Source organism: Nannospalax galili, unplaced genomic scaffold (assembly GCF_000622305.1).
Source record: "Nannospalax galili isolate Female #2095 unplaced genomic scaffold, S.galili_v1.0 scaffold18, whole genome shotgun sequence".
In the NCBI taxonomy this organism is placed as follows: Eukaryota; Metazoa; Chordata; class Mammalia; order Rodentia; family Spalacidae; genus Nannospalax; species Nannospalax galili.
Genome location: NW_008346548.1, coordinates 12,894,378 through 12,904,442, shown reverse-complemented (window position 1 = coordinate 12,904,442; position 10,065 = coordinate 12,894,378). Strand labels below are relative to the sequence as shown.

The 10,065-nt window shown below is 37.9% G+C and overlaps 1 protein-coding gene across 1 annotated transcript in view; it reads left to right on the top strand.

Moving 5' to 3' along the window:
• Snx4 (sorting nexin 4) overlaps positions 1 to 10,065 on the top strand; it is a 69,533-nt gene that overhangs the window by 20,147 nt on the left and 39,321 nt on the right. The window contains exons 2-5 of the mRNA XM_008842980.2: positions 1,816 to 1,937; positions 4,089 to 4,224; positions 4,298 to 4,447; positions 5,394 to 5,441. Of these exons, the coding sequence (XP_008841202.1) occupies positions 1,816 to 1,937; positions 4,089 to 4,224; positions 4,298 to 4,447; positions 5,394 to 5,441 (456 nt within the window). The remainder of the gene's footprint in view (positions 1 to 1,815; positions 1,938 to 4,088; positions 4,225 to 4,297; positions 4,448 to 5,393; positions 5,442 to 10,065) is intronic.

Here is a 10,065-nt window from a genome sequence, read left to right as displayed (position 1 = left end):
TAGTGTTCTATATGCTTCTTGTATTTGTATGGGCATGTCTTTCTTTAATTTGGGGAAATTTTTTTCCAAGGTCCTGTTGAAGATCTGTTCCATACCATTATCTTGATCTTCTTCTCCTTCCTGTATGCCTATGATTTATAAGTTTGGGTTTTTTATGGTGTCACACAGTTCTTGCATATTCCCTTCTTATGTGTTTTTAAAATTTTTCGTAATCTTTGCTTGAGTGGTCTAATTCGTCCACTTTATCTTCCAGTCTTGATATTCTGTTTTCCATTTTATTCATCCTATTGATGAGGCTTTCTCCTGTTGTTTCTATTTGGCTTACTGAGTGTTTCATTTTCTTCCTCTTCTTCATTTCAGCCTGAGTATTCTTCAATATTTCTCTTCTGAATTCATTCAGAAGTTTATCCCTATCTTCCTTCAGTTCTTTGATTTCTTTTTGTGTGTGTTCTTTAAATTCACTGAATTCTTTTATCATGTTTATAATTGTTCCTTTGAGTTCCATGTCCTGTGTTATCTCTAGAGAGTTGTCATTGTACTCCTGTAGAGGACTATTGGTACTTGGTGGGGATATGTTATTTTGGTTTTTCATGTTATTGTTTTTTTCTTTGTGACTTTGACTTGTGAATTTCCTTCGTAGTTTCTGATTCTTATGTGAGACTCAAGCCTTCCTTTGTTGAGTTTAGATCTGCTTCTTTTTGTAAACTTTATGTGCCTTTGTGGTTTACTTGTTGGGCATGAAAAGCTGGTTGGTCTAGGCTTCAGGTTCTTGCTTTTTATTTTATATTAGAGTGGCCTAATTGCTTTTGTCTTCAAGAGTTCACACAGAGGCCCAAGTGAGATGAGGCTCAAATGATATCAGGGTCCCTCCAGGAAAGATGCTACCCTCAAGATTTTGGGGGCTGGGCTGGCCTGGGAGAAGGCCTAGGGATAGATGCTGGTCTCAGGAAGTTGATGGCTGTGCCACCCAGGAAAGTAAAGGAATGTGAGGGCAGGACCAGGCCCAGAGAGTTTCTGGGGATGGTAGGCAGGAACTGGGTTGGTCCAGATGCAGAGGATCAGGAAGCAGTGGTGGCTCTGGGCCGAGAGGCTGGCCCCGGTGTCTGGGGTGCCAAGACAAGAAATGGGCCTGTACCCAGCCTAGGAGGAGATACTCGTTGGGGGAGCTGGGAGGATGAAAGAGGCTGGGGGAGTCAAGGCATGTTGGGCGTGCTGGACTTACCCAGGGAAGGTGTTGGGACCAGGACCCAGGAGGCTGTACAGCCTAGGGAAGTAAAGGGAGGTCAAGAATTTTTTTTTTTTTTTAACTGCACTGATGATAGTTGCTTTTGCTCTGTACAGTTTCTTCTTTGGATGTTTCCATTATTTAAAGGCTGGTTCTTAATTTTCCTTTCTAAACTCCTATCCCTCATCATTTTAGAAGTGTTTCCTTTCCTAACTACCAATTTCTTACTGAGTCTTGTGATGCCAGTTTTTCTGCCCTGAGTTTTTCAAAATATCTTTACTTACTATTTTCATTTTTGTGTATGAGTGTATTGCCTGCATGTATATAAGTGTACCTGTGTTGTGCAATGCCCACAGAGGTCAGAAGAGGGCTTTGGATCCCTCTTAAGCACCAGTAACAGGTGTTATTAAAATAGCTGTGAGTGTTTCAATACTATTTTCATTAGCATATATTAATTGCACAAAATAATGGTTTCATTATATTTCATGCGTGAACATAGTAGTGTGCTTGGATCATGTTCAGCCCTCTGTTACCTTCACTTGTGAACACCATCCTAAAGGGTTCTTGTTGTTCCATTTATTTTTATCCAGATGACAGAGAACACATTTTGGTTGAAGAAGATAGAAATCAGTGTTTCTGAAGCCGAAAAGCGAACTGGAAGAAATGCCGTGAACATGCAGGAAACGTATACTGCTTACCTCATTGAAACAAGGTGGGTCCTGAGAATTAGGCTTGGCTGTGGAAAAGCTGTTTCTGGAGCCATTGTCTGGAGTGCAGCAGTGTAGGACTGAGATTGAAGAAGGTACAGTCAACTTTTTTCATCCCTTCAGAGGTTTAGGTTTGTGTTCATCAGTATCAGACGTTGTTTCAATATAAAAGTTTGTCTTTTAGAGTAGGTAGGGATGCTTTGATGTCTTGAGAATCAGTGTCTCATTATTTCATTCTTCTGATTTGAAAGACAGGGCTAGTGATGACATCTGCTTGTATGTGAGGATAAAATGAAATGTTCCATTTTGAAGTTGGACATCTGAACTGAAATAGATTTTAGTTATAGGTTACAGTTAAATCCTCTTTAAACCAAACTGTGATCTAATGTTCCTGTGTTTTTGCCATGAGAGCTATTTGTATATTTTACATATTTTTATATTGATTTTGGGATTTTATATTTTACTTCCTTTTTATTACTATGTAGTTAATAGATTTAATGGTAAGCTTGTGTATGTGCTTATTACTTGTATATAAGTAATAAATATGAAGCAGAGCATAGTAGTGCATGCCTGTAGTACCAACACGCAGGAGGCTGAAGAGGGAGGATCCTGAGTTTGAAGGCAGCCTGGGTTACATAGTAAAACCTTGTCTCCAAGCAGTAGTAATAAAAACAAGCAATAATTCCTTGGCACAATGGTGTGTCTGTAGTTCTAGTTACACAGGAACCTTAGGGAGGAGAATCAATCCTTTGTTTTTATTACTTGTCTTTTTTCTGTTCTGCTCAAAGGCTCACCCAGGGCTTCATATCTACTAGGCAAGTGTTCTCTCACCAAAGCACAGTCCCAGCCCAGCCAGGTAGATGACTTGATCCTAGGAATCTTGAGACCAGCATGGCCAGCCTAGTAATACCCATCTCAAAAAAAGAAAACAAATAGATGAGCAACTATTGTGTTGAGCATGGCAGGATAGCTACTTCTCAAAGGACTGTTAAGTGTGCCTTAGCTTCTGTGTCTTACATCCTGATGTGCAAATGCACATTGTAGTTGTATGTGCATTTCTTACAGGACAAATAAAGTTATTGTCACGCAAATAACTGGAAAATAAGGAGGTCCTGATAATGTTTAAAATTTTTCTGTGCCTGAGTGCTGTGGTGCATATCTTTAATCTCAGCACTCAGGAGGCAGAGGCAGGTAGATCTCTGAGTTCTGGGCCAGGCTGGTCTACATAGTAAGTTCTAAGCAAGCCAGGGCTACATAGTGAGACTGTGTCTCAAAACATGAAAGTAGCAGAAACCTTCAGTACCTTAAAACAGTGTTTCCACGCTCTTACTCTTACTTTTTCCCAATTATAATTTAAATTTTTATGTAGCTAAACCATGGTATTGCCTGCCAACTCTTTATAACTAAAGGTTAAGACTAGAGATGAGTTACTGTGAACTTTCTTCCTTACCCTTCAGAGCTGTTTACTCTTGTGGATGCCTCCTGTACTCAGATTCATCCGATTTGTTTATAACCTAAATTGAGATTTGGTGATCATAGTCTTTTTCGTGAAATTGTTCCCTCATTTTCCCAGCAATAAACATAAAAATTATTTTTATTTAACGAAATGATAACCAAGGCAGGTTTTTCCACTCTGTAAAATCAATTTTATACTGTGGCTTTTAGAATGTTCCTAAGACAATTCTTTCTCGTGAGTTCAAATAGGTTTTCTGTGACAGAAGGAAAGGACTTAGGAATGTGAGAGCTTTAAAATCAGATGATCAGCCGGGCCCACATGGTGGCGCATGCCTATAATCCCAGCACTTGGAAGGCAGAGGCAGGCAGATCTCTGTGAGTTCGAGGCCAGCCTGGTCTCCATAGTGAATTTAGACCAGCTAGGGCTACAGGGAGACCCTTCTAAAAAAAAAAAAAAAAAAAAAAAAAAAAAAAAAAAAATCAGATGGGTCTGAGTCAATGCACAGAGCTGGTAATTACAGGCAGAGCACATACCATGCAGCTGTGGCCCATCTGTAAAACAGGGGCAGTAAATCCCCACTTCCTAAGGAAATATAAGAAAAGTTCCTCAGCGACTGGTTCAGTAAACAGAGAAACACATTTTGAAGGCAGTAGTATGCTTTTTTTTAAAGTAATAGAAATGTTCTTTGGTATCATTTTAGGTCAGTTGAACACACTGATGGTCAGAGCGTCCTCACAGACTCACTGTGGAGACGATACAGTGAGTTCGAGTTGTTGAGAAACTACCTTTTAGTTTACTATCCACATGTTGTTGTGCCACCTCTTCCAGAAAAACGGGTAAGAAGCGAAGCAGCAGGCACTGAGAGTTCTCAGCTTGAGCCTGTTCTGACTGCCTGCTTTGTTCACCCAGGCAGAATTCGTGTGGCATAAACTCTCTGCCGACAACATGGATCCAGATTTTGTGGAGAGAAGAAGGATCGGTTTAGAAAACTTTCTGCTGAGGGTCGCTTCACATCCCATCCTCTGTAGAGACAAAATCTTCTATTTGTTTTTAACACAGGTATTTTTTTTTAATTAGTCTTAAAATAATCATTTGAATTAGGCTTTATTAGACTTTTTATCAGTTTATAGAATGCTGATTCTTGAGGATCTTTTGCAGCAGGTTTTTAAATGCAATTTGTGTTTGTGTTTGGTTCAGTTTCAATTTCATGTTATTAGTCCATCATTCTTTTAACTAAGATTTTTAAAGTTTTTATTTGTGTGTGTGTGTGTGTGTGTGTGTGTGTATTTTGTTGGGGGGGGGTTGGTGTAATGTGTGTGATATGCATGGGAGTACACCTGCCAAGGCACATATGGTGGCAGTCAGGACAACTTCATGGATCCATTCTCTCCTTCCCACCTTGATGTGCGTTGTGGGGATTGAACTCAGGTTGTCAGGCTTGTACAGCAAGTGCTTTATCTAAACGCTGAGGTATCTTGCCAGCCCCCTAACCAAGATTTTTATTCTTACAGATACTAAGCCTTTATTATCTAGTAGTAGTACCTAAATAGAAACTTAAAATGATCTTCAGTGCTATCAAGCCAAGTCGCTAAAATCTTGGGTCTATGTTATTTCATATTTTTGGAGTCTATATTCTTTAATTTTTAAAAATAATTTATTTTTGTTTTATGTATATGAGTATTTTGTTTACATGTATATAAATGCAGCTGTGTCATGTAGTACCCATGGAGGCCAAAAGAGGGCATCAGATCCCCTGGAACTGGAGATATGAATGGTTTTGAGCTGCTATGTGGGTGCTGGGAACTGAACCTAATTCCTCTGCAAGAGCAGCCAGTGCTCTTCACCACTGAGTCATCTCTCCAGCCCATGTTTAATTTTGAAGAGAATTCATATTCACTTGAATTAAGAACAAAATTATAGGAATTCAATTTATTTAATGTGGACTGTCAGGTATGGATTGTTTGGCTTTGTAGTGATGATCTCTACAATTGGCTTTAATTTTTAGGAAGGTAACTGGAAGGAGACTGTGAATGAGACTGGGTTTCAGCTCAAGGTAAGCATATTTTTATGAAGTAATTTGCCATGTTCCTTACAGTTCCTAGCATAGTAGTGTGCACTTAATGTGGATGTGGTTTTTGGTTTTAATGAGTAAATAGTAGGAATGAGCTTTACATCTAGCATCATTGGCAAGGTTTTCAAGGAAACTGCAATTCACTTTTGATTCATGTAATTTTAGTTCTGGTTGAACTATAATGGGCACATTTCTTAACTCTAGTAGGAAAGATTATTTTAAAGCAGTAATTTAACTGTGGTCTTTAGAGTTTTCCTACAGTGTTGAAGTACTTTCACATGTTTTTAAAATTCTACCTTGACCATTTAAATCACTTGTTCTCTGACACAGACACCTGAAACTTGAGCTTGGCTTTTCACATCATTAGTGGACTCAAAGATGAATCCTTTGTCATGCTCCTGGAATATGAGGCATGGTAACTAGTTTGAAATGAGCCGGGAGCCATCTTGAAATGGTGTCTGTTAGTGATATGGGCTTACACACATTAGCATCTCTATGTGGAAATGAGATTGCTGCCTGAAAATTGAGTGGCTCAGTAGTGATGAAGTGGCACACAACCCACTCTGCTCTCCAGATGGTTCCCAAAGGACACCTAGCACACATTATTATAGACCTGTAAAAGGTTTTGCCTCTGGTGTAAATCAAGTAAGTGGAGCAGACAAATATAAAATAGATTTGTAAATAAAATATTAAGTACAGGTCAAATACTTTTGTTTGAAAATCTGAAATTTGAAGTGCTCTGATACCCTAAATCTTCAAAATTTAAAAAATATTTTGAGCAGTATCATTCAGGAAGTTTTAGAATTAGGAGTGTTTTTTATTTCAGTTTTTACATATAGGAATGCTCAATTGGCAAAGTCTGTGAAAATATTCCAAAACCGAAAAAAACTCCAAAATCTGAAACTCTTCTGGTCCCAGCATTTCAATAAGAGATCTTCAACCTGTACTTAACATAAGATGATAAAAGATAAACTGTAGTGACCAGGGTAGAAAAACAAGTGTGTTCAGCAACTTAAAAAAGAGCTCAGGTTAGGTGCGGTGGTGTATGCCTGTAATCCCAGCCTGTGGGAGGCGGAGCAGGACGGTTAGACGTTCAAGTTTGAGGTTAGCCTGGGCTACCTGAAATTCTGTCTCAAAAAAACACAACCAAACCAACAAATAAATAACAACTCCTGGAGCTGTTGACAATAGGTATTTGAAAGTCAGCACAAAATGAACGGAAGACAGAAGCAAGCATCCGATTCTAGCGCAACTAACACTAATTTGTCCAGTGTTTTACTGGCATGATAAAATGTTCTTGATTACAGTTTAGCACTTGATGGTATTTAGAGGAAAATTTTGGAATTCTAGTTTAGGAATGGATTTGAAATAAAACATCTTAAAAGATTTCTGTTTTGTAATGTCGAAAATATTTGGGAGCTTTTATCTAATCCTTAACAGATTTTAGGGTTACCTCTTCACAAGGGTGAATGTTAGAGTAGCTAAAAGCCCCATTTTAAAAAAAAATGAAGAAGAAAGAGTACATGAAGTTATCAGGGAAAAAAGTGATGGGAAGATATGGGAGGAGTTGGAGGGGAGGGAGTGGGCATGGATATGATCAAAACACCTTATATGCATGTATGAAATTCTCAATAAATTAGTTATTTTTTAAAAATAAGTTAAAAAAAGATTTTCTGTTTTGAGAGAGTTCTCTGAGAAATATTCCAAGATATGTCAGAAGTGAATAAGGAAGCAATAAAGGTAAAATCAAGTGATTTGAGTGAATTCTGATATTTAATGTGGGTTTGGGGGGGTTGTTTGTTTGTTTTGTCTTTTTGAGACAGGGTCTCCCTGCTGTAGCCCCAGCTGGCCTAGAACTTACTATGTAGACCAGGCTGGCCTAGAACTCATAAAGATCCTCCTGCCTCTGCCTCCCAAGTGCTAGGTTAAAAGGCACATGCCTCCAGGCCTGGAAGTCATGGTGTAGACCAGGCTGGTTTCCATCTCACTAAGATCAGCCTGTCTCTGCCTCCCAAATGCTGAGATTAAAGGCATACGCCACCACACTCAGCTTTTCATTGCTTTAGTCATTAGAAACATTAATTGTCTATGTCCGATCTGTACTCATGCTCAGTTTTTGTCTGAAAGATAGATGATCTTAAGGAAACTCTTGACTTTCTCCTTTATTATAGACCGTTTACAGAATCCTTTGACTCTTACGTGTAGCTAGTATATAACTATTTAGATGATGCTCTGTATTTGGGTTGTAGTTAAACTTGAGTTTGACTTTTATGAAATATTTGAAAGGCAATACTTAATATACAGTGTTAACAATTTAAAAAGTCAGATGCTGGAAAAGTGGGAGATAATTCAGAATCTCGTTTAATTTGTTTTATTCCTTATTATTCTGGATACCTCATGTTTTAAGTATTTCTTCTTTCAAGGAAATGGGATCTTTGTACAGCCTCACATGCATAAGTTTGTATTTGTGCACATTCACATGAGGCTATGTACCTACATAGATAGGTGTATACACATATGCCCATATCTAGGATCACACTAATTACATGAAGGCCATGTATGGCAGTGACAGTTAATCTGGTCATAGGTAAAAACTGTCATCTAAGCAAAACTGAGTTCTGTGATGCTCAAGTGGATGTACATGGACCTCAGTTGTCAGGATGCTTTGTTCAAAATACTGAATCCTATGCCAGGTAAGATGGAGGCCAGCCTGGTCTGTACAGTAAGTTCCAGGAAGGTTGGGGCGGTAGAAAACCCAGTCAAAAAACAAAAAAAAAACAAAAACTGAATTCTAAGACTCATCAAGATATACTGATTCCTGTTGTTCTAAGGTGATAGATACTATTTTTAAGAAGATCATTTTATTTTTTGGTACTAGAAATAGAACCTGGGGCCTTGCACATGGAAAGAAGTACTCTGCCTCTAAGTCAGTTGTTTTAGAAAGATTGTCAAAATGAGGAAAATCTATATTATATATATTTGTGTGTATATATCTATTTGTTAGACTCTAAAGCAGAGGGCAAGTGAGATGTCTCCAGCAGGTAAAGATGCTTGCTATTAAGTCTAATGACCTGAGCTTGATTTCCAGAACCTACATGGTGAAAGGAGAAAACTGACTCCCCTCAGTTGCCCACTGACTTCTACATCTGTGCAGCGGTACATGAATGTATGCATACATGTGGACACATAAACACATACAAAATAAATGTAAAAAACTAAATGACAAAAATTAATAAACTCAGAAATCTCAAAAAAAATAATTTACTGATGCACCCTAGGGCCTTGGAAAAATAAGAACAAGCCAAACCCCAAATCAGTAGATGAAAAAAATTATCAAGATCAGGGCAGAAATTAATGAAGTGGAAACAAGCAATATAATCAATGAAACAGAGTTGGTTCTTTGAAAAGATAAATAGGATTGACAAACTCTTAGCCAAATTAACTCAAAGAAAGAGAAGACCCTAATTAATAAAATTAACGATGAAAGAGAACCATGGTGCTGGAGAGATGGCTCAGCAGTTAAGAACACCGGCTATCCTTGCAGAAGACCAGAGTTCAAATCCCAGCACCCACATGGCAGCTAACCACCATCCTAACTCCAGTTCCAGGGGATCCAACACCCTCTTCTGTCCTCCTAGGGCATTATATGAATGTACTTACACACATGCAGGCATAACACTCATACACATAAAATAAAAATAAATAAATAAAAATTTAAAAAAAGAAAAGGAAACCATTATAACAGATACCAGTGAAATTCAGAAATTCATTAGTTCTTACCATTAAAGCATATATTCCACTATATTGGAAAATCTTAAAAAAAGAATGTTTAGACACATTCAACCTACCAAAGTTAAACCAAGATGAATGAGATAAACAGATCTATAATAAGCAATGAGATTAAAACAGTAATAATAATTTTTAAAAATCTCCCAATGGAAAAGAAAAAACAAAAAACACAAGGCTGGAGAAATGACTCAGCGGTTAAGAGCACTGGCCGCCCTTTCAGAGGACCTGGGTTTGGTTCCCAGCACCCACATGGTAGCTAGCAACTGTCCATAACTCCAGTTTCAGGGGATCTGGCATCCTCTACTTGGCCTCCTTGTGCATTGTACAATAGGAGTGCACTGACATACATGCAGGCAGAGGCAGATCACATTCATAAAAATAATTTAAAAAAAAAAAAAAAAGGCCCAGATGGATTCGCTGCTGAGTTCCACCAAAACTTTAAAGAATCACTAACATCAGTGATTCTCAGACTATTCCATAAAATAGAAAAGAACACTATCAAACACTTTTTTCTTTTTTTAAATTTATTAATTTTTATTTAATAACCACATGATTAGAAGAAGCATTTCATTACAGGTTTAACATATTCAGTAACAATTTCCAGAGCAAGGATACATCTCTTTCAAAAGTGACTGTAAATTTGTAGATTCACAGTTGAATTAATAGTTATACAATATTGAGTTCAGTATAAATCTTGTAAGACATAAAATTGAATGAGGTTTTAAACTTTTCGAAAGATCTCTATTTCACTGGGTGTGGTGGTGCATGCCTTTAATCCCAGCACTTGGGAAGCAGAGGCAGGCAGATCTCTGTGGGT